At 47.1% G+C, this 25,308-nt stretch overlaps 1 protein-coding gene across 1 annotated transcript; it reads right to left on the bottom strand.

The window, feature by feature from the left end:
- Positions 1–14,287: 14,287 nt before the first annotated feature.
- On the bottom strand, positions 14,288–14,821 carry LOC109774381 (uncharacterized mitochondrial protein AtMg00860-like). The gene has a single exon (XM_020326465.1). The coding sequence runs from the start codon at positions 14,819–14,821 to the stop codon at positions 14,288–14,290; it is 534 nt and encodes a 177-aa protein (XP_020182054.1).
- Between the last annotated feature and the right edge of the window lie 10,487 nt (positions 14,822–25,308).

The following is a 25,308-nucleotide window of genomic DNA, read 5'->3' on the forward strand; positions in this document are numbered from 1 at the left end:
TTAACCTCCTTAACTGTTCCCGCCGGCTTATAGTCTGCCGGGTCACCAATGAAACATCAAGTCCCTGCCGGGTCATATCTCCGGCCGGGTCACAGCGCGGGGTATATCCCCGCCATTAGCCCCCAGTTTAATTTGGATTCATCCATGTTAAACTGATCTTGTAAAACCAACACAAGAACAATTTTGACAAATTATGCTCTGGGTTAAGAACCCTTGTAAGCCGGTGATAACCCACAAGTATAGGGGATCGCAACAGTTTTCGAGGGTAAAGTATTCAAACCAAATTTATTAATTCAACACAAGGGGAGCCAAAGAATATTCTCAAGTATTAGAAATTGAGTTGTCAATTCAACCACAACTAGATAACTCAATATCTGCAGCAAAGTATTTAGTAGCAAAGTAGTATGGAAGTAACGGTAACGGTAGCAAAAGTAACAGTAGCAGTATTGTAGTGATTGTAACAGTGGCAACGGTAAAGTAACTAAGCGAAGAGCAATATGTGAAAAGCTCATAGGCATTGGATCGGTGATGGCGAATTATGTCGGATGAGATTATTCATGCAACAGTTATAACATAGGGTGACACAGAACTAGCTCCAATTCATCAATGTAATGTAGGCATGTATTCCGAATATAGTCATACGTGCTTATGGAAAGGAACTTGCATGACATATTTTGTCCTACCCTCCCATGGCAGCGGGGTCCTATTGGAAACTAAGGGATATTAAGGCCTCCTTTTAATAGAGTACCGGACCAAAGCATTAACACATAGTGAATACATGAACTCCTCAAACTATGGTCATCACCGGGAGTGGTCCCGATTATTGTCACTTCAGGGTTGCCGGATCATCACACATAGTAGGTGACTATAGACTTGCAAGATAAGATCAAGAACTCACATATATTCATGAAAACGTAATAGGTTCAGATCTGAAATCATGGCACTCGGGCCCTAGTGACAAGCATTGAGCATAGCAAAGTCATAGCAACAACAATCTCAGAAGATAATGGATACTAGGGATCAATCCCTAACAAAACTAACTCGATTACATGTAAATCTCATCCAACCCATCACCGTCCAGCAAGCCTACGATGGAATTACTCACGCACGGCGGTGAGCCATGAAATTGGGGATGGAGGATGGTTGATGATGACGATGGCGACGGATTCCCCTCTCCGGAGCCCCGAACGGACACCAGAACAACCCTCCCAAGAGAGATTAGGGCTTGGCGGCGGCTCCGTATCATAAAAGGCAATGAATCCTTCTCTCTGATTTTTTTCTCCACGAACGTGAATATATAGAGTTGGAGTTGAAGTTGGTGGAGCTCCGGGGAGCCCACAAGGTAGGGGGGCGCGCCCAAGTGGGGCAGGCGCGCCTCTCACCCTCGTGGACAGGGTGTGGGCCCCCTGGCCTTGATTCTTTCGCCAGTATTTTTTTATTATTTCCAAAATAATCTCCGTGAAGTTTCAGGTCATTCCGAGAACTTATGTTTCTGCACAAAAATAACACCATGGCAATTCTGCTGAAAACAGCGTCAGTCTGAGTTAGTTCCATTCAAATCATTCAAGTTAGAGTCCAAAACAAGGGAAAAAGTGTTTGGAAAAGTAGATACGACAGAGACGTATCAACTCCCCAAGCTTAAACCTTTGCTTGTCCTCAAGCAATCCAGTTGATAAACTGAAAGTGATAAAGAAAAACTTTTACAAACTCTGTTTGCTCTTGTTGTTGTAAATATGTAAAGCCAGCATTCAAGTTTTCAGAAAAGATTATGACTAACCATATTCACAATAACACTTAGGTTTCATGTTTACTCATATCGATGGCATAATCAACTAGCGAGCAATAATAATAAATCTCGGATGACAACACTTTCTCAAAACAATCATAATATGATATAACAAGATGGTATCTCGCTAGCCCTTTCTGATACCGCAAAACATAAATGCAGAGCACCCTTAAAGATCAAGGACTAACTAAACATTGTAATTCATGGTAAAAGAGATCCAGTCATAGTCATACGCAACATAAATTAATAGTAATGGGTGCAAATGACAGCGGCGCTCTCCAACTGGTGCTTTTTAATAAGAGGGTGATGACTCAACATAAATGTAAATAGATAGGCCCTTCGCAGAGGGAAGCGGGGATTTGTAGAGGTATCGGAGCTTGGTTTTGAAATAGTGATAAATAATATTTTGAGCGGCATACTTTCATTGTCAACATAACAACCGAGAGATCTCGATATCTTCCATGCTACACACATTATAGGTGGTTCCCAAACAGAATGGTAAAGTTTATACACCCCTCCACCAACGAACATCAGTGCATGGCTTGTCCAAAACAACTGGTGTCTTCAACTAACAACAATCCTGGGGGAGTTTTGTTTGCAATTATTTTGATTTGATTTGTTCAAAGAATGGGACTGGGCATCCCGGTGACCAGCCATTTTCTCGTGAGTGAGGAGCGGAGTCCACTCCTCTTGAGAATAACCCGGCTAGCATGGAAGATATAGACAGCCCTAGTTGATACATGAGCTATTCGAGCATACAAAACAGAATCTCATTTGAAGGTTTAGAGTTTGGCACATACAAATTTACTTGGAACGGCAGGTAGATACCGCATATAGGAAGGTATGGTGGACTCATATGGAATAACTTTGGTGTTTAAGGGATTGGATGCACAAGCAGTATTCCTGCTTAGTACAAGTGAAGCCTAGAAAAATACTGGGAAGTGACCAGCTAGAGAGCGACAAAAGTCATGAACATGCATTAAAATTAATAAACATTGAGTGCAAGCATGAGTAGTATATAATCCACCATGAACATAAATATCATGGAGGCTATGTTGATTTGTTTCAACTACATGTGTGAACATGTGCCAAGTCAAGTCACTTGAATCATTCAAAGGATGATACCACCCTACTATACCACATCACAATCATTTTAATAGCATGTTGGCACGCAAGGTAAACCATTATAAGCTCCTAGCTAATTAAGCATGGCATAAGCAACTATAATATCTAATTGTCATTGCAAACATGTTTATTCATAATAGGCTGAATCAGGAACGATGAACTAATCATATTTACAAAAGCAAGAGAGGTCGAGTTCATACCACCTTCTCTCATCTCAATCAGTTCATCATATATCGTCATAATTGCCTTTCACTTGCACGACCGAACGATGATAATAATAATAGTGAACGTGCATTGGACTAATCTGGAATCTGCAGGGGCATTCATAAACAGGAGAAGACAAGACAATATGGGATCTTGGTTAAATCAAAAATAATGTATATAAGAGCCACTTCAACATTTTCATTATGGTCATCTCCTATCGACCCCCAAAGAAAAGAAAAGAAATAAAACTATTTACACGGGAAAGCTCCCAACAAGCAAAAGAAGAACGAGACATCTTTTTGGGTTTTCCTTTTAATTAATACTACTACAAGCAAGAAAGTAAACTAGCTAAAAGCCACAACTAATTTTTTTGGTTTTTCTTAAGGTTTTTCAAACACACAAGAAGAAAGCATAAAAAGAAAATAAACTAGCATGGATATTACAGTGAAAAAGTATGAGCACCGACAACTAGCATGAGCGTGTGAATATGAATGTAATGTCGGTGAGAAATACGTACTCCCCCAAGCTTAGGCTTTTGGCCTAAGTTGGTCTATTGCCACGGCTGGCCTAGCGGATATCCATAGTTGTAGTTGGGGTCATACTGAGAAGGAGCCTCTGGTTGCCACTGGTTGGCAATCTCCTCCGGGTCCCACTGGTAAACAAACTGGCGTGAAGGAACAAATTGTGGTTCCGGATCTAGCTCTGTAGCTGGTGTGGGGTTTCGGTAGGCGTGAATGGCCTCCGGCGGAACAAGGTACTTGCCTGTAGATAAGTCAAACAAGGAAGGAGCAGGCAAGTAATAGTCTCAGGGTGATTTTTATCAAATATCAGCTTGTACTTAAGCATCTTTTCCTTATTCTTAATGATAAACTCATGTGCTACCATACTCTTATAGTCTAGAAAAACAGGAGGCAGCAACTTTTCTTCTTTCTCATAATGTCTAATAGGTATGTTAAAATGTGCAGCGAGGTGCGAGGCGAAGATACCTCCCAAGATGGGGCCCTTAGTACGGTTAAGATTTAACCGCTTTGCAACAATAGCGCCCATACTAAATGTGTCATCACGGAACAAGGCATGGCACAAAATAACAATATTAGGGGCACTTAGGTTGCCACAGTTTCCATGACCAATTAAGCATCTACTAGCAAATATTGCAAAGTAACGTATAACAGGAAAATGTATGCTAGTATTTCTTGCATGGGAAACCTTCCTAGTCTCCCTACAGCAATTGTATCGATAAACCCCTCCACATCGTTACGATGTGGTTCCTCTACGCTGCCCGAAAAGGGAAACTTGCAAATCTCACAAAATTCATAGAGGGGCATCTCCTTATACTCATCATATAAATGGAAATCCAGCGAAGGTGCTGACCTCCTAGCATGGCAATGAAAATTTTGCACAAAAATATTAGTGAGTAGGAGATACTGTCCGCGTTGGTCGCAGAGGAAGTCGGTGAGGCCTGCATTCTCAGCTAACTCATAAAAATCATCATAAATCCCGGATGCTCTCAAGAAATCATCACAAGGCCATTCACACGGCCAAACCTCCGCGGTGCGAGGGAGATTATATTTGGGCCTCTTGTCTTCTTCACTTTGCTTATCCTTCGAGCTTCGGCTCGAAGAACCCCTCAAAAATCTCTTCATCAATTTCTGAAATTTTTAGTAACTCAAAATAAAAGTGAACCAAACTCAACAAAATTAATAGTAACTACTCCCACAAGTGCCTAGAGACTATATCATGAATTAGAACTACTTGGGACCATATAAATTTGAAATGCAAGCTCAAGAACAGGGTCACCTAAGCAGCAAAAATTTGCAATGAATAAAGCACTAGAACAAAAACTAATTGGACCATTGGAGGAGTCACATACCAAAGAAAAATCCGCCAAAGCAGTTTTGTGAGTGGAGCTTTGATCTAGGAGATCAAAAATGGCAGCAAAATGAGCTAGAACTCGTGCTTGAGCTGGTTGGTGATTTTTTTGGGAGGAAAGAGTGTGTGGTGGCTGGAATAAGTGGAGGGGAGCCACCATGGGCCCACGAGGTAGGGGGCGCGCCCAGGGGGTGTGTGCGTGCCCTGGACCCTCGTGGCCAGGTGCTTGCTCCCCCTGCTGTGTTCTCAGTGCCAAATATTCTCAAATATTCCAGAAAAAACCATATTTCAATTTCGGGGCATTTGGAGAACTTTTATTTTCGGGGTATTTTTTATTGCACGGATAAATCAGAGAACTCACAGAAAATACTATTTTTTCTTTATTTAATCTCAATTACAAAAAGTAAAAGAAGGGTACAGACGGTTGTGCTTTCTAACTTCATCCATCTCATGCTCATCAAAAGGAATCCACTAACAAGGTTGATCAAGTCTTGTTAACAAACTGATTCAGAATAACATGGAACCGGAGAAATTTCGAATAATACTATGTTACCTCAACGGGGATATGCACGTCTCCAATAATAAGAATATCATATCTCTTCTTGACAGTAGAAAGAGGAAATTCAAAACCTCCAAAAATAATCGATGGAATTTTTCTAATAGAATTTATACTATGCACTTGAGGTTGTTTCCTTGGAAAGTGTACCGTATGCTCATTAACATTAACATGAAAAGTGACATTGCCTTTGTTGCAATCAATAACTGCCCCTGCAGTATCCAAAAAGAGTCTTCCAAGAATAATAGACATACTATCGTCCTCGGGAATATCAAGAATAACAAAGTTTGTTAAAATAGTAACGTTTGCAACCACAACAGGCACATCCTCACAAATACCGACAGGTATAGAAGTTGATTTCTCGGCCATTTGCAAAGATATTTCAGTAGGTGTCAACTTATTCAAATCAAGTCTACGATATAAAGACAGAGGCATAACACTAACACCATCTCCAAGATCACATAAAGTAGTTCTAACATAATTTATTTTAATGGAGCATGGTATAGTGGGTACTCCTGGATCTCCTAGTTTCTTAGGTATTCCACCCTTAAAAGTATAATTAGCAAGCATGGTGGAAATTTCAGCTTCCGGTATCTTTCTCTTATTAGTAACAATATCTTTCATATACTTAGCATAAGGATTCATTTTGAGCATATCAGTCAAATGCATACGCAAAGAGATAGGCCTAATCATTTCAGCAAAGCGCTCAAAATCCTCATCATCCTTTTTCTTGGATGGATAAGGAGGAAAAGGCATGGGTTTCTGAACCCATGGTTCTCTTTCCTTACCGTGCTTCCTAGCAACAAAGTCTCTCTTATCATAATGTTGATTCTTTGATTGTGGGTTATCAAGATCAATAGCAGGTTCAATCTCTACATCATTGTCATTACTACGTTGAGCATCAACATGAACATCATCATTAACATTATCGCTAGGTTCATGTTCATTACCAGATTGTGTTTTAGCATCAGAAATAGAAATATCATTGGGATTATCAGGTGTGTCAATAACAAGTTCACTAGAAGCATGCAAAGTCCTATCATTTTTATTTTTCTTCTTTTTAGAAGGACTAGGTGCATCTAGATTAGTTCTCTGAGAATCTTGCTCAATTCTCTTAGGGTGGCCCTTAGGATACGAAGGTTCCTGAGTCATTCTACCCCCTCTAGTCACAACTCTAATAGCATTATCATTCTTCTTATTATTTAATTCATTGAGCAAGTCATTCTGCACTTTAAGTACTTGTTCTACTTGAGTGGTAACCATAGAAGCATGTTTACTAATGATTTTAAGTTCACCTTTAACTCTAGACATATAATCACTCAAGTGTTCAATCATATAAGCATTGAGTTTTAATTGTCTACCAAAATAAGCATTGAAATCTTCTTGCTTAACCATAAAACTATCAAACTCATCTAAGCATTGGCTCGCAAACTCATCTAAGCATTGGCTAGCAAAGAATAGAGCTATGCTCCCCGGCAACGGCGCCAGAAAATAGTCTTGATAACCTACAAGTATAGGGGATCGCAAAAGTTTTCAAGGGTAAAGTATTCAACCCAAATTTATTGATTCGACACAAGGGGAGCCAAAGAATATTCTCAAGTATTAGCAGTTGAGTTGTCAATTCGAGCACACCTGGATAACTTAATATCTGCAGCAAAGTATTTAGTAGCAAAGTAGTATGGAAGTAACGGTAACGGTAGCAAAAGTAACAGTAGCAGTATTGTAGTGATTGTAACAGTGGCGACAGTAAAGTAACTAAGTGAAGAGCAATATGTGAAAAGCTCGTAGGCATTGGATCGGTGATGGAGAATTATGCCGGATGCGATTATTCATGCAACAGTTATAACATAGGGTGACACAGAACTAGCCCCAATTCATCAATGTAATGTAGGCATGTATTCCGAATATAGTCATACGTGCTTATGGAAAAGAACTTGCATGCCATCTTTTGTCCTACCCTCCCGTGGCAGCGTGGTCCTATTGGAAACTAAGGGATATTAAGGCCTCCTTTTAATAGAGTACCAGACCAAAGCATTAATACATAGTGAATACATGAACTCCTCAAACTATGGTCATCACCGGGACTGGTCCCGATTATTGTCACTTCGGGGTTGCCGGATCATAACACACAGTAGGTGACTATAGACTTGCAAGATAGGATCAAGAACTCACATGTATTCATGAAAACATAATAGGTTCAGATCTGAAATCATGGCACTCGGTCCCTAGTGACAAGCATTAAGCATAGCAAAGTCATAGCAACATCAATCTCGGAACATAATGGATACTAGGGATCAAACCCTAATAAAACTAACTCGATTACATGATAAATCTCATCCAACCCATCACCGTCCAGCAAGCCTACGATGGAATTACTCATGCACCGCGGTGAGCATCATGAAATTGGTGATGGAGGATGGTTGATGATGACGATGGCGACGGATTCCCCTCTCCGGAGCCCCGAACGGACACTAGAACAACCCTCCCAAGAGAGATTAGGGCTTGGCGGCGGCTCCGTATCATAAAAGGCAATGAATCCTTCTCTCTGATTTTTTTCTCCACGAACGTGAATATATAGAGTTGGAGTTGAAGTTGGTGGAGCTCCGGGGGGCCCACAAGGTAGGGGGCGCGCGCAAGTGGGGCAGGCGCGCCTCTCACCGTCGTGGACAGGGTGTGGGCCCCCTGGCCTTGATTCTTTAGCCGGTATTTTTTTATTATTTCCAAAATAATCTCCGTGAAGTTTCAGGTCATTCTGAGAACTTATGTTTCTGCACAAAAATAACACCATGGCAATTCTGCTGAAAACAGCGTCAGTCCAAGTTAGTTCCATTCAAATCATTCAAGTTAGAGTCCAAAACAAGGGAAAAAGTGTTTGGAAAAGTAGATACGACAGAGACGTATCAACTCCCCAAGCTTAAACCTTTGCTTGTCCTCAAGCAATCCAGTTGATAAACTGAAAGTGATAAAAAAACTTTTACAAACTTTTACGGACTTCAGATCAGCCCTCCCGAGAGAGATTAGGGCTTGGCGGCGGCTCTGTATCGTAAAACGCGATGAATCCTTCTCTCTGATTTTTTTCTCCCCGAACGTGAATATATAGAGTTGGAGTTGAGGTCGGTGGAGCTCCAGGAGGCCCACGAGGCAGGGGGTGCGCCCAGGGGGGCAGGCGCGCCTCCCACCCTCGTGGACAAGGTGTGGGCCCCTGGCCTTGATTCTTTCGCCAGTATTTTTTTATTATTTCCAAAAATAATCTCCGTGAAGTTTTAGGTCATTCCGAGATTATTTTTCTACACAAAAATAACACCATGGCAATTATTCTAAAAACAGCGTCAGTCCGGGTTAGTTCCATTAAAATCATGCAAGTTAGAGTCCAAAACAAGGGCAAAAGTGTTTGGAAAAGTAGATATGACGGAGACGTATCAGCCGGCACCTGATCATCCTTAAGTCCTTGTCATTTCCTTCTTGTGGGTAGTCCGAGTCAATATACCAGCTTCATAATCAATTTGCTGACATTGGTTTCTCACAGAAAAATATTGTGATGAATATTGGCCTTGATATACTCATCTGATTTTCAGCCGGCTTGAAGATGTAGATCTCCATTATATTCATATCACTTGTAGCCCCCAAGGGCCGGGTCATTATGCAATAATGAGCAGGGACTTTGTAAATATGATCATGTAGACTTGAGCAGCAACGTGTACCCCACAAGGGCCGGCTCAGTAAGATAATACTGAGCTAGGACTTTGTATATAATTCATTGATTATAACATCATATGATGTAATCTCCACCATCGGGCTTGAACCCAGGTCCATAAGATTAAGACTTTTGTACTGTACCAACTGAGTAGTGGATCTTTCAATATAATGGACTGAGGCTTGTGTACCTTGAATTTTTGACAGGTGCAATTGGTAGCCCCAAGGGCCGACTCATTACAATGGGATGAGTCGGGTCTTCAATATGTTGATCAAAAAATGACTTTACATTAGCCCCCAAGTGCCATGGTGCATGCTGGCAGTGACATGGGACTTGCATATTTGATGTAATCTCAATTTGAATAATGTAGCCCCCAAGTGCCGGGTGGTAAGCCTGCAGCGACTCGGGACTATTCCCTCCATTGTAAAAATAAATCATGTCCATTAATAAAATAATAACCATTGCGCTGAAGCGTCTTTGAAGACCTCCATCAAAATATTGGCTACTGATAACCATAATAAAAATCCAGCCATGTTGGCTATTAAAGATTTGAATAATATAATCCGGTTTGTAAAACCGGTTCCTGTGATATTGAATCGTACTGCCGGTTTAGGATACCTGTGCAGTAAGGGTGATAAACCAATCTTTAGAAGCCAAAACTTCCAAATGTTTAGGACTGTCATATGATGGCGACTTATCATCCAAAGTTAAGAAGGGTTAATCGAAACCACATATATGCTTCAGATATGAACAAAAAGTATCAAGACAAACCCAAAAGACTGTTTTCAAAAAACATAAGTCAAACAAAGAGAAAAAAGCGAGGCTTCTGATTCAAATACGATCAGTAAACCGGACCAAAAGGGGTTAAGCTAGGATTCGGATACGATCGGGAAGCCCCCTAGTGTTTTTGGCGTGGCACGATCAAGAGGGTACCGACAGCTATGTTCTCTTTAGTTCGAATACGACCTATGTTTAAACAGGAAGACCCCAAATGACCTTGAGAGTTTTTTAACGACTCTAATTCAAATACGATCAAAGTCGGGCCCAAAAGGGGTTAAGCTATGATTCCAATATGATCAAGAAGCCCCCTGGTGGGTTTGGCATTGCGCCAATCAAGAGGGTACCAACATCTATGCTCTCTTTGGTTCAAATACGACCTACGTTTGAAGAGGAAGCCCCCAAATGCTATTGTGGGTTGTGCCCAAGGGGCACCTATGTTTGAGCTGTGCTTTTGCAACAAACTCTCTTTGGTCCCTTTAATTTTTCCTGAGAACTCGAACTTGCGAGAGACTATTCTTTTGAACCGGAAATTCTTCAACCGGATATTGAGAGCTTCGAAGTTTTGTGGGAGACAGCTTTGCCTTGAGCCGGATTTTAAACCGAATCCTTCTTTTTTAAGCCGGAAATTTTTTGACGGCCTTTAAATTTGCACCAATATGGCGGTTTAGGGTCCCGCATTAGATAACTTTGCAACCCAGAGTAATTGATTTTTTAAAGAAAGCAATATATAATATAAAAATATACTGGATGGATTTCACCTGATACGTCAGGCCAGTTGTTATCCACGACGGAGTTGATGATCACCATGGTGAAGCGGAAATCAATCATGGGTGAGTCCGCCGTAGGAGCAGATAGATGAGTCAGCCGCGATATTATAGGCCGGTGCAGACGGGCAAGTTGTCCTCCATGTTGTAAACCGGTGCGGACTCGTGAACTGGCCATCCGTTCATTAGGGAATGTGACACGAAGGAAAACGCCGTTATAGAACGTTGCCAGTGCGTGCTTTATACCCACAGTATAACAATAATTTTACTTGTACATAAAAATACACTAGGCAGTGTAATGGTGCTCAGAGGAATAAAAATGTACTGATAAAATATATAGAAAAGATAGCACCTGGTATTTTTTGTCGGATGAACGCGGACGGTTGCCTTCCCCCCTTCTTCTTTTTTTAGGCAACAGCGAGTAACACTTTCAGGCGAGCAGGCAAGAGGGACACGAGCGCGAGGCGACCTGGTAGAGGTGGGAGTAGAGGAGAAGCCCCAGGCCAAAGCGGAGGCAGCAGCTCGGCGCAGCCATGGCGCAAGGTCTCAGTAGAAAAGTGGAGGCGCGAGGCGAACCGGCACCACAGGGGCATCAGGCGGAGCTGGGCGGAACCCGGCCTGAGGTGAAGGGTAGCAAGGCGGCCAGCGGCTCTCCCCGACCACCGTTGGGGCGAGCGTCCGCGGCGGCTTGCAGGCACGGCTCGGGTTACCGGACCACGCATCGACGGCGGGTCAAGGCAGGCCCACAGCGGCGGTTTTCACGGAGGTGACTTGGACTCGGCGCAGAGACGGCTTGGCGGAGCTGACGTTTGACCCGCAGCGGTGGGCGGTTCACGGCACTGGGCAGCTCGACCGGACTGACCATTGCGGAGGTGGCCGGTTTGGTGGTGGAGCAACGCGGAGACGAAACAATGAGGCGGCGTCTGCGGCGAACGGTGATTCTCACCACCAACGGAGGACGAGCGGAGACACGACCGTGGCAAAGCGGCCCACGGACGACCCGGCAAAGCGGGACGGCAGTTTAGTGCGGCGATTTAGAGGTAAAGCGACAGATTAAGCGCGAGGTGAGGCATGGCGAGGTTGAGACGAAGCCGAAACGTCAGGCGCTCCGAAGCCGGACGGCTCGGGGCCGGCGATTCAACGGCGGCTGACCGTGTGATGTACCGGCGGCTGACACAGGGCGTCTCGAGGGCAGCTCAGAGCAAGGAGTCTGGATCGTGGTCTTCTCTTTCAACCGCTGGAGGCTGGCGACTCTGTTGAGGCCACTCGGCGTATTGTGAATCGGAGGCAGCTGGCGGCTCGGAAGAGAGCAACAGCAAATGCGGGTCAACGAGCGGAGGCGTGGCGACTCATGGAAACTGGTCAAACCGTTCCCGTCACGTGTGCCTGCACTTGGACCGGCTCGTACAAGGCAGTGCGAGGGCAGCAGAACTGGCACAACTCCGTAGCACAGATTAGAAGGTGCGGCGACTGAGACGGAGTGGTCCTACGGAGAAGGCCGCGGCAAAGTGGTGCTGAGCGGAGCCATACTGGGTTGAGGTGGCGTCCTACCGCCTTCTTCTGCGGAGGTAAGCGTGTGGGCAACGGCGGCTCGTGGCCAAGGCGGAGCGAGCCCGGCTCAAGACGGATTGTACTGACTTGGATTGATTCAGCTGCGGATTGACTTGACGCATCCCCTTCAACAAAATGCATCAGCTTGGACATTGATCTCCTCTCGGCTTTGATGGTGGGCCGGCTCGCTGCTATGGATCTCTCTTGGCGACCCGGCGGGTCATCTCGGAGACGGAGGCCAGTCCTCAGCTGAGAAGGTGAGGTGCAGTAACCGCGGCGGCTTGCGCCGTTGTAGGGTGTAACCGCGTGATTCAGCGTTGAAGTGGAGGCGGGGCCGGCTATTTGGCAAGGTCGCTGCGGCTCAATGCTGAGCAAGGGCGAGGTTTCGAGCAAACAGAGGTGCTCGGATTCTCCCGTGGCTGCAGGCGCTCAGGGAAACTAGTCTCCTTCCCACATTACCAGTGTTTGATTCAACCTATTGCCCGTGTCTCTCTTTGATAGTATGATGGACTGGTGCTTTGAACTTGACATTGGAGTGGAAAGTGTTGACATCTTAAAAGAAACAGGCTAAAACTGCCACCGCCGGCGCGACGGCTCAAAAGTGAGGCTTGCAGAGATGACCCGGTACGGGAGCAACAGCGGTGAACCGGCGCCGGCCGGAGCAAGCCAGATCGTGGTTGTCAAAGGCACAGTTGCAGCTGAAGATCTGCAACACCGCATGGCGAAGAACGACAACCACGGCGACGCCGGGTGGTCAGCAGGAGGAGCATGGAAACCGGGGCAGCCCGGACACGTGTGAGGCGACTTGCACACGGACGGCGGCTCGAGGTGTGGTGACCAGTGGAACTCGGCGTTGAAAACAGGGTGAACCGGCGCGGAGGGTTGGTGAGTCGCGTCCGGGTCAATGGCTTTGAGGATTCACGACCCGCTCGAAGAAACAGAGGGATCCGCGGGTGATGTGAAGTGTGCGTGACCCGACGAGAACGAGGTGGAGACGGTAGAGGCTGGCCAAAACTCCAGAGTCACCACGGGCGGAAGACTGCTCAAGGCGAGCTGAAGCGACCAGGGATCGACGAGGGCGGCTCAACCGCGGGGTCGCGGGGAATGTCGTTGGCCGATGGCTGGGCACCGGTGAGACGCGCAGGGGCGTGTAGGCCGGCATGGACCATCAGCAGCAGCAGCATGTTATGGGCCTCGATCTAGGGTTCGTGGAAAGGAGAGGGATTTGGAGAAGCAGGGAAGGGGATCTGGGAATCGCCGAGAGGAGAAGAATAGCTTCTGTCTTCGGTCCGGTTTGTTCCGTAGAATATTCGATGCCCACCCTCTGGTGGCTGCTCGCTACTTAACCACACGGCGCGCAGGCCTCACCCACACACACACGCTCACGGCCTGGCCCACATGCCAGGCGGTCACACTTTCAATTCCGCTTCCTTGTTGCCTTTGGATGCGCCGGCTGTCTCCCTGCCAGGTGGTGGCGTGGAACCCTGAGTGTCCGCCCACCGCGCTTGAGTGTAGAGAGTTGATCAGGTGTTGCTGAACCATGGCGTCATTCCCAATCCACACACGCCCTTTGTATCGTAAGATGCCGTCCTTCATCGTATACTGCCGTTCACTGTTGGGGTAAAGGGCCAACTTCTCCATTCTAGCTGCCACGCCCGCATCGTTCAGATAACTGTTCTTGACAGCTTCCAACCAAGTTGGTTTGCAAATGGACAGTGCTGCCACTTCTCCGTCATCTGCATGCCCTCGTCGAGACAGCGTATCGGCTGCTTTGTTGGTGAGGCCTGCTTTGTATTGGATGATGAATTGGAGCCCCACCAGTTTGGTAAATGCCCGCTGCTGAATAGGGGTGTTGAGCCTTTGATCTGTTAGGTGTAGCAGGCTCTTCTGATCAGTGCGTACTATGAACTCTGAGTGCTGAAGATACGGTCACCAGTGGTCGATAGCAAGCAACAGCGCTAGGCACTCTTTCTCGTATGCAGACAATCCCATGTTTCTGGGTGGTTTTCTTGCATCAGTACGGCCCCAATTCCCGTTATGCTCGCGCCTGTCTCGACGACGAACTGCTTTTGGAAGTCTGGCAGAGCGAGAACAGGAGCTGCTATCAGAGCTTGCTTGAGAGCGCGGAATGCCGCATTAGCCGTTGGCGTCCATGCAAAGATGGTATTCTTCTTGAGAAGTTCTGTTAGTGGCTTGCTGATGACCCCGAAGAATCGTACGAACTTGCGATAGTATCCCGCGAGTCCTAAGAACCCACGCAGCTCCTTGGTGTTCTGCGGCACTGGCCATTGCTGAATTGTCCGAATCATACTGTCATCGGTAGAGACTCCTTGTTCGCTGATCACATGCCCGAGGTAACTGATGCGGCGTTGAGCAAAACTGCACTTGGAGAGCTTTGCCTTCAACTCATATTTATCAAGTAACTGGAGAACTTGCGTCAACAGTTGACAGTGCGCTTCTAAGGTGCTAGTGTGGACAAGGATGTCGTCCATGAACGCCAACACTCCTTTACGAAGCACCGGAGAGAGAACCACGTGCATTCCCCCATGAATGTTGCTGGTGCATAAGCGAGACCATAAGGCATCACTTTGAACTCGAAGTGGCCCAAGTGAGTGGTGAATGCCATCTTGTGTTCGTCCTCTGGCAGAAGTCGTATCTGGTTCGTCCTCAGGTCTAACTTGGAGAACCAACACGAGCCGGCAATCTCATCGAGCAGTTCATCGATAATGGGCATGAGGTAGACTTTCTTTACAATGATTGCATTAAGGTGCCTGAAGTCGATGCAAAACCTCCATGTTTGATCTTTCTTTTTGACCAGCAGCACTGGGGATGAAAAAGGACTGGTGCTGGGAGTTATAAGTCCCGCTCGAAGCATTTCCCTGACCTGTGTTTCGATCTTGTTCTTCTGCTCTGGTGTATATCGGTAAGCTCTGATGTTAACCAGATTGGCCCCTTCTATCAATGGAATGGCGTGATCCCATTCACGATGCTCCGGCAGCCCTGTAGGCTCCTCGAAAACAACCTAAAAACTGTCCAAGATATGTTGGATAACTGCGGGAACTGGCTCCTCCTCACTCTGTTTTTCTGTGATGCAGATGGCGACCACGTGTGCGATCGAGTTGGACTGTTCCATATACAGCAGTTGATCCATGGTGGCTGGTTCAATTTGCTGGGTCTTCGCGTGTAAACCCTGGAGAACCACTGTTTGGCCCTCTTTCTGAAACTGAAGTTGCTTTGTTGTCCAGTCCACCAGCATAGGACCGCACTGCTCCAGCCAATCCATCCCCACGACCATATCGTAGCACCCCAATGACAGGACACGCACATCAGTAGAGAATGTGTGCCCCTGTGTGTCCCAACGACACGCTGGAATGATTCCAGAGCAGCGCAGCAGTCCTCCATTGGCAATTTTCACTGAAATTGGCCTCATTGGCTGCACCTTCTCTTGCATCGCTTCTGCTACCGGCTCGCTGATGAAACTGTGCGAACTACCGGAGTCCACCAGTATCAACACTTCCCGACCCTCAATGTGTCCCAACAATCTGACTATGCGAGGAGTTGTTTCACCCGTTGTTGCCATCTTCGAAATCGACATGAGCTGCTCATCCTCAGAATCAGCGTCTTGCTCTTGTCGATCTTGAACTTCTGCTTGAAGAAGTTCCAGCAGCTCTTCCACGATGTGGAGTTGGACCGTAGCTGCGCATTGGTGGCCTTGGCCCCAATGCTCTCCGCATTTGAAGCAGAGCCCTCGCGCCCGTCGATACTTGCGGAGTGCTGCGACGCGATCATCGCCGCGCGCTGGCTCCTGGCGTCGATCGCCTACGCGTGCTGCCTCGAGCGCCTGACGGTCATCCACGGCCGCAGGGACAGCCGGCTGCACTGGCCTGGGTGGTGGCGGTGGTGGTACTCCCATGGACACCATCAGCCGATGAACGTGCCGGCCCGGCGCGGGTTCCTTCCGAGGTAGGTGGCCCAGCAACTCTTCCTGCAACAGAGCGAGAGAAAAGGCAGTATCGAGTTCTTGAGGCCTGTGGAGCACGACTCCAAATATAATTTCAGGCTTTAAACCATCTAGGAATTGAGTAGCAAAGAACAGTGGGTCAAAGGAAGGATTATGCGCCAACGGATGATGCATCAACTCCTCAAATTGTTCCATATACTCCACTACCGAGCCATTCTGACGAAAGTGAGTAAACTGACGCAACTGCTGTTGATCCTGCTCCCGACCAAATTTGGCGCACAGAGCCGCGCACAACGCCTCCCATGTGAAGTGGGTGTTGTGCGCTTCCTGAACCTGAAGCCATCGCGCTGCTGTACCCGAAAAGTGCAGGGTAGCAACACGGACACAGAGATCCGGCTGCACCCCATAGACTGCGAAGTATTTCTCGCATCTGGTCTTCCAGAATTGGGGGTTTTCGCCCTCAAACAGGGGAAAATCCAATTTGGGCAGAGCCCAGTTGGAATGCGAGGTGTGGTGGTAGCTATCCTCGTGTCCTACCGGTTGATTGACTGGGGAAGGTGGGTAAGGATGAGATCGGAGAACGCACCCTTGCCCGGAGGCGGCACCAGGGTGGTGACCACCCCGTGTGCTGTACCCCCGGAATCAATGACCTCGCCGTGGCCACTTGGCCCGTGGTGCCCCGGGTCGTCGACATGCTGGGTCGCGGCCGGTCGCACCACCGCTTCCTCCTAGGTCGCCGGAGGAGATGCGAGCGCTGGGTGGATCGAGATCCATCCGAACTGCGTGCACAGCTCGTCCAGCTGCTGCTGGAGATTGGTCACCACGGGTCGCCACATCTCGAGCGACTGCTAGACCGCGTCGAGCCTGGCGTCGTTGTCCGTGCGCCCGTCACTGATTGCCTTGGCGAGCGCCCTGATCTGTTCCTCCATCGCCGCCGCTTGCTTGGCCGCTTTGGTGTGGTACCTGGGCTTTTGGTAGAGCGGATCCAGGTCGTCTGACCTGTGATACCACTTGTTATGGGCCTCGATCTAGGGTTCGTGGAACGGAGAGGGATTTGGAGAAGCAGGGAAGGGGATCTGGGAATCGCCGAGAGGAGAAGAACAGCTTCTCTCTTCGGTCCGGTTTGTTCCGTAGAATATTCGATGCCCACCCTCTGGTGGTTGCTCGCTACTGAACCCCACGGCGCGTAGGCCTCACCCACACACACACGCTCACGGCCTGGCCCACATGCTAGGCGGTCACACTTTCGCTTTCGCGTCCTCGTTGCCTTTGGATGCGCCGACTGTCTCCCTGCTCTGTGGGGGCGCCGTAACACAGCAGTAAGCCGGCGACGGCCTAAACAGGGCGGTTTCACGGCCGCGGCGATTTACAGTTGATGCAGGTTGTTTGGTGGCGGCGATTAATGGTAACAGGGCCGGCGACTCAGTAGGCCGCGGAGTGAGCCCGAGGCGATATTTGGCGACGGAGGCGAGGGCCATGATAGCAGTTTGGAGCAGGAGCTTCGGTGATACAGCAGAAAAGGCCGACCCGAACGGATTAATCCAGCACAAAAACTGACGTAGTACTAGTACTCAATTAGTTCTAGCAGTTCCACGTGGATAGTAGCATGACTTGGCTCCATTTCTTGTAATAAGTAGTAGTAGCAAGGTTCAATCCGTCCGTGTCTGTGTCCTCCAGGTCGTAGTAGTTGAGGCAGAGGTCATGGCGACTCTTGACGCAGCGATGGATCTGAAACAGATGCGGAGCAGGGACCAGTCCGGATTGAAAAATAGAAAGAGGCCAGGCGGTTTTGAGGTACAATTGTCTTATCCGGTGGCTCAGAGATAACTGGAGGGAGGTTCACGATGATGTGAAGCAACAACGTTGGGCACACCGGCCACGGTGGCGGCCTTGACCAAGTTGATCGAAGGGAAAAATTACTCCCAGACTCTGATCTGCATACTGTTGCCAAAGTAGTTTTCGACTGTAAAACTCAGAGTCAATGTAGATCGTCCAAACCGGCTCTTCTTCATCCGAAAATCCGCGAGTTTCTCGAAACCCGAGATGAGATCCCTTCAAGAACTCATCACCACCATGCGCGGGCCCCACGGTGGGACCCAACTGTCGTGGAAATGTCACGGCAGATGTCCTAGTGTGAGGACTTAGTCGTGAGGCCAACGCATCTATGTGGTAGCTTGAGAGGGGTTGACCGGGACGAGAGAGGCAACATGCAAGACAAGAATTTAGACAGCTTCGGGCCCCGGGAAACATCATCCAGGAATAGGTCTACATGATGTTTGTGGCTAGGTCTCATTATGCTCATGAGGGAGACGTCATAAATCTGGCTCTCCTCTAGTTGTGTCTAGCCTTAACGATTATTTTCTTGCCCCCCTCTCTTGGGGTGCCCCGCCCCTCCTTATATAAGATGAAGGGGCGGGTTACATGTAGAGTCAAACTCGGATTAGGACTTTACCTATTTTGACGTCTTACCATGGGCTTCTTAATGTATTGGGCTTCTTTATGTCTTGGGCTTCTTAACGTAAGCCGGTTTACAATCTGGCTTACAATCTGCCTTAACTATCTGGCTTAACTATCCGGCTTACAAGACTGTGTCTGCCGGCTTACAATGCTTGACTGTGTCTATCGGCTTACATGACTGTCTCTGCCGGCTTACATGACTGTGTCTGCTGGCTTACATGACTTTGTCTGCCGGCTTAACCTGCTTAACTGTTCCTACCGGCTTATAGTCTGCCGGGTCACCAATGAAACATCAAGTCCCAGCCGTGTCATATCTCCCGCCGGGTCACACCGCGGGGTATATCCCCGACAGATATCATCATAACTTTGCGCTTTTCTATCAATTGCTCGACAATAATTTGTTCACCCACCGTATTAGTTGCCTTCAAGAGAGAAGCCCTAGTGAAACCTATGGCCCCCGGGTCTATTTTCCATCATATTAGTTTCCGATCTACTATTTTGCAATTTTTTATTTTCAGATCTATAAATAAAAAAACCAAAAATATATTTTATCTTTTTTTTAGTTTGTTCTATCTCTAAGTGACCGTGAAGGGATTGACAACCCCATTATCACATTGGGTGCAAGTGTTTGATTGTTTGTGCAGGAGCATCGATTGGGGACTAGCGCGTTTCTCCTACTGGATTGATTCCTTGGTTCTTAACTGAGGGAAATACTTATCTCTACTGTGCTGCATCACCCTTGCCTCTTCAAGGGAAAAACCAACGCAAGCTCAAGAAGTAGCAGCGAGCCTGGCGAGGTTGAGGTTGCCCGGAAGACAAGTCTCAAGGCTGTCTCGGCAAGCTTGCTGGGCACGATGAGGGCAAACTACACCGCCAAGGCTCCACCGCTCCACCTCACAGCGACACAAGTCATCGATCGGTGCGGTGTCGAGCCCCCAAGTGACTAAGTGGCTGTTATTTGTCACGTGGCATCCACTTCCTATGGAAATCACCTCCAAATGACACCCATCCAGAGACGTGTCAAGCAGACATACGAGAAGGTGGCAGAACAACCCGGCAAGGCTTGTCGGTCACACCATGATGTGACACTAAGCGGCGCATTTAATGCGCTCTACCCTGTTGGCAGAGTTAGGTATGATAGCACTGTTTTCTATCTAATCAGTACACAATGATAGATTTGCCAATTTGGTGACCCCTTGATCTATAAAAGGAGGGCCATGGCAACCATAGAAAGGATTCGGAGGCTTGTACACTCATACACGCGTAGCTGCTCTCACCTGGAGGCAACCTTGCCGGGCTAGAGCGCTGCGTCTCCACCACAACCCCTCATCTATGCACAAAAGCAGGAGTAGGGTTTTAGGCCTCGCGGCGGGCCGAACCTTGGTAAGAACTGCCCATGTGATCTCTGTCGTGCTGCGCTACGCCCTCCGCTCTTTGTGCCATGTGCTTATCCCCTACTGAACCACAAGGGGCTGATGGCCCCCTAGGTGGCCCTGGTTTCCCACAACAACTGCCAAATGCTCCTTGAGCTCCTGCCTATACTGCATGGACCATGGCTTAGGGTGCCTCTTATTTGGTGGAGGGGTCGGTGATTTGGGTGGAAGGTGTCGTGTCAATGGTCGGGGCATGTGGGGTGTGGAAGGAGGAGGAGGATGGGGTCGGGTGTGGATTACCTGCCTGGATAGATGAGCCCGAGCAGCGTGAGGGAGGGGCGCCAGCGAGGAGGCGGCGCTGCAAGCAAGGAGTGAAAGTTTCAACTTGGAAAGGAAGGCGGAAACAGGGGAAATGTGGCTTTTGGTAAGGGGGAGGGGGCGGGGAGGTAGATATTTCCGTGGAAGCCAAATTTTTTGAATCGGTGCAGGGAAAAAACTGGCGCGCAAAGTGTCATCAGACACAGTCCCTTATTCGGAACTGTGCATGATATGTGAACATCACAAATGATTCAGATAGCTTAACCCGTGGGTGATGAGTTTGAACATTAAAAACTTTGGTTTGAATTTCCCTTGTTACAGTGGTCATCCATGTCATTGCATAATTTGGTTACACAAAGGAGACTATAGCACACCCACACTTCCTAATCGAGCAAGTTCAGCAATTAAATAGAGCTAGCTGACCTAAACATTACTCTAACAAATTAAAGACTGGCGTTCTTAATTAAACAAAGCAAAGAGTACTACTATGGCTGGTGCTCGGCGATCTCCGTCGCCTCCTCCATGTCCAGATCGCGTCCGATGGCCTCTTCGCGAAGGGGCTCCATGGCATCCATCGCACCATACTGGGCAAGCATCTCGCCATCCATGACCGCCATCTCTCTGGAAAAGGCCGCCACGAGCTGGGCGTGGGCAGCCGTGATCTGGGCTTGGACGGGCTCCGTTGTGGCAAGGTATGCGGCGGAGGAACGGACGGCTGCTCGAACGCTCTCGGTGATTGCCAACTCTTCGGCCATGGGTTGCCGACCGTGGTCGGATAAGCTTTGTTTGATTTGTGCGGTGACCGCCACGAGCTGGGCATGCGTGGCCTCCATCAGGGCTAAGGCCGCCGCTGCAGAACGGACAGCTGATGTGCCGCTGTCGCCAGTTGCTATCCCCGAGGATGATGTTACTTCCGCCACCTGAGAAGAACATTGGCCTTTTGGGCTGCCTTGGCTGCCCGGTCACAGATTGCAGTCGTGCTCATGCACCTAGTTAGTATGCACATGGTGGCTGCGGCCGCGCTCTCGCCGGAGTGAGCCGCTGAAGATGCCCTCATGACGCGGGTCCACATCCCCATCTTTCACCGGCGACGGTTGAACAGTGAAATGATATTTGGGGAGCAAGCTAGTGTGCTTGACACGCCTGCTGTGGGCTGTAGCCAATGCACCTTCTCGCGTAAGCCATAGGCGTACTATACTCCGACGGTGCTCCAAGATATTTTGTACTGCATCTCACACGGTTGGTGATAATAAACTGTGTGAGATCTACTTGATTTTTCACCTTGATTTGAATTACATAATGGGGTCACAGCGGCAATGGAGGGTGTTTGAATTGCTATAACTTTTATCTGCAGTGAACATGCAACTATATGTGTGTCGTGAAAAAATTGGAATTATTTAGGGTTCGTTTGTACATTTTATACATTAAATTGGTTTTCTAGCCATTTCAGGTGCACAATTCAAAATTAAACTACATGCACATGCTCTGGTGCACCAACATGGGTTGTAAAATCATATATGTGTCAATGGGTTTATGCTTATGTCACATGCAAGAAATGGGGATGAATTTCGAGCACCACGTCACCATGGCAATCCGGCGAACATTGAGGTACTTGCTTTTGTAATTCTAGTAAATCCAAAACCCGTCTGAAATTGATGAACCTTGGCATGCTATCGTGGGATGGCATCAACATGCTGGGGTAAAAAATATTGTCCCATTTGGGGCAGGTTATGGTATAAGCTTCTCACGAACTAGAGCTTCTCAAAAGAAGCCTCATGGTTCCGTTAGGGAAACGTGTCACCTTTCTGGACAAAATGATATTCGCCGCCTCTTCTTGCTTTCAATTTTTTTCCTGGTGTGAACATAGAAAAACAGGAGTGTCGTGTTAAATTTTGGAATTTTTCGGGGATCGTTTGGACATTTTTATACGTTAACTGAGTTTTCTAGGCATTTATGTGCATAATTCAAAATTGAACTACATGCACATGCTCTGTTTCATAAAAATGGGTTGACATATCAAATGTGTGTCCTTGGTTGCAAGCTTAGGTCACATGCAAGAAATGAGAATGAATGTCAAACTCTTGACACTCTCGCTCGGCCGCTAACATTGAGATACATGGTTTTAAAATTCTAGTAAATCAAAAACTCGTCTCGAAATTTATGAAACTTGACATGATATCATGGGACGGCATCGACATGCCGTGGTAAAAATATTATCCCATTTGGGGCAGGTTTGGGTATAAGCTTCTGGCAAACCAGAGCTTCTCTCACAACAAACCAGATGGTTTCGGTAGGGAACGTGCCACCTTGAGGGACGAAACAATATCTGTTGCCACTTCTTAGTCAACATAGAACAACAGGAATGTTGTGTCAATTTTTGGGATTTTTCGGGGTTCGCTTGGACATTTTTATACATTAACTAAGTTTTCTCTGCATTTATGTGCATAATTAAAATTTGAACTACATGCACATGCTCCAATGCATATAAACGGGTTCAAATTTGAAATGTGCGTCCTTGGTTGCATGCTTAAGTTCCATGCAAGAAATGGGAATGAAAGTCAACCACCATGCCACCGTCGCTCGGCCGCTAACATTGAGATACATGGTTTTTAAATTCTAGTAAATCAAATATGCGTCAGAAATTTATGAAACTTGACATGCTAGCATGGAACGGTATCAACATTCTGTGGTAAAAATATTGTCACATTTGGGGCAGGTTGGGGTATAAGCTTCTAACAAACCAGATCTTCTCATAACAAGCCTCATGGTTAAAGTAGGGAACGTTTCACCTTTCTGGACAAAACGATATCCGTTGCCTCTTCTTGATTTCAATTTTTTTTCTAGTGTCAACATAGATCAACATGAGTGTTGTGTTAATTTTGGGAAGTTTTCGGGGTTTGTTCGTACATTTTTATACATCAACTAAGTTCTCTATGCATTTATGTATTATAAAATTTGAACTACAAGCACATGCTCCAGTGCATGTAAATTGTTTGAAAAATAAAATTTGTGTACTTGGCTGCATGCTTAGGTCCCTTGCAAGAAATGAGAATGAATGTCAAACACCTTGCCAGCATCGCTCCGCCGCAAACATTGCGATACATGGTTTTTAAATTCTAGTAAATCCAAAACTCGTCTGAAGTTCATGAAACCTGACATGCTATCACGGAGCGGCATCAACATGCTGTGGTAAAAAAATCTTGTCCCATTTGGGGCTGGTTTGGGTAGAAGGTTCTCGCAAACCAGAGCTTCTCACAACAAGCCTACTGGTTTCGGTAGGGAACGTGCCACCTTTGGGGATGAAACGATATCCGTTGCCTCTTCTTGCTTTCAAAATTTTCTAGTGTCAACATAGAACGACATGAGAGTTGTGTCAATTTTTTGGATTTTTCGAGGTTGGCTTGGACATTTTTATACATAACTGTGTTTTCTAGGCATTTTATGTTCATAATTCAAATTTGAACTACACGCACATGCTCCAGTGCAGAAAAATGGGTTGACATATGAAATGTGTGTCCTTGGGTGCATGCTTAGGTCCCATGCAAGAAATGGGAATGAATTTCAAACACTAGGGCACTGTTCATTGCCGGCAAAACGTTGAGATACTTTGTTTCTAAATTCTAGTAAATCCAAAACTCGTTTGAAATTCATGAAACTTGGCATGCTATCATGGAATCGCACCCGACTTGCTGTGGTATTTTTTGTGTCCATGTTGAGAGAAGGCGCACTCGAATAACAGCCAACAAAGGCATTTTGAAAAAATAGCTACCACTATAACATCTCAATCATTTGTATAGTTTAAATTGTGTGTGTTCTGTTAACATTCATGTGACGCCATGTGCCTGGCTTTTAATGGCTATAGGATGCCGTGCAGACAGCTGCTTGACTGAATGGGAGACGTGCGAGCGCAGTCCGGTGCGCAGGCTGAACGAGAGGCGTGCAAGCTGCCCTCTAATGCGCAGGCTCACCGGGAAGCGTGCGAACTGTACGCTGCGCATGCTCACTGGGAAGCGAGCCCTTTGACATCCATGGCCGCCCACCTTGCTCGCATCCTCTCCATTAATGGTGCTCAAGTCGTTGTTTAATACAGGCGGCCTTACTGTTTGCCTCCCATTCCCCTCCCTCCCGCAGACCTCCAGCAATGCCATGGCGCATAAGGATCATCTGCCACTAGTCTTCAAGTTTGGTGAAGTCGACTCCGAGCTGGAGGAGATAGAAAATAAGGAGGAATGGGGCCTCACGGCCCTGAACGAGCTGGCCGCTGATACGTCTCCAACGTATCTATAATTTTTGATTGCTCCATGCTATTATATTATATGTTTTGGATGTTTTATATGCATTAATATGCTATTTTATATTATTTTTGGGACAAACCTCTTAACCTAGAGACCATTGCCAGTTTCTGTTTTTTCCTTGTTTTTGAGCTTCGCAGAAAAGGAATACTAAACGGAGTCGAAACAGAATAAAACATCACGATCATTTTTCTTGGACCAGAAGACACCTAGGGACTTGGAGCCCATGCCAGAGGAGCCACGAGGCGGCGGCAAGGGTGGAGGGCACGCCCTAGGGGGCGCCCCCCTACCTTGTGTTCCCCTCGGGACTCCCTGACTTAACTCTTCCTCGTATGTATTCACATATATCCCAGAACCACCAGAAGCATCCACGAAAACACTTTTCCACCATCACAACCTTCTGTTCCGTGAGATCCCATCTCAGGGCCTTTTCCGGCATCCTGCCGGAGGAGGATTCGATCACGGAGGGCATCTACATCAACTCTATTGCCCTTCCGATGAAGTGTGAGTAGTTTACCACAGACCTATGGGTCCATAGCTAGTAGCTAGATTGCTTCTTCTCTCTCTTTGATTCTCAA

This window comes from Aegilops tauschii, chromosome 2 (assembly GCF_002575655.3).
Source record: "Aegilops tauschii subsp. strangulata cultivar AL8/78 chromosome 2, Aet v6.0, whole genome shotgun sequence".
Classification (NCBI taxonomy): domain Eukaryota; kingdom Viridiplantae; phylum Streptophyta; class Magnoliopsida; order Poales; family Poaceae; genus Aegilops; species Aegilops tauschii.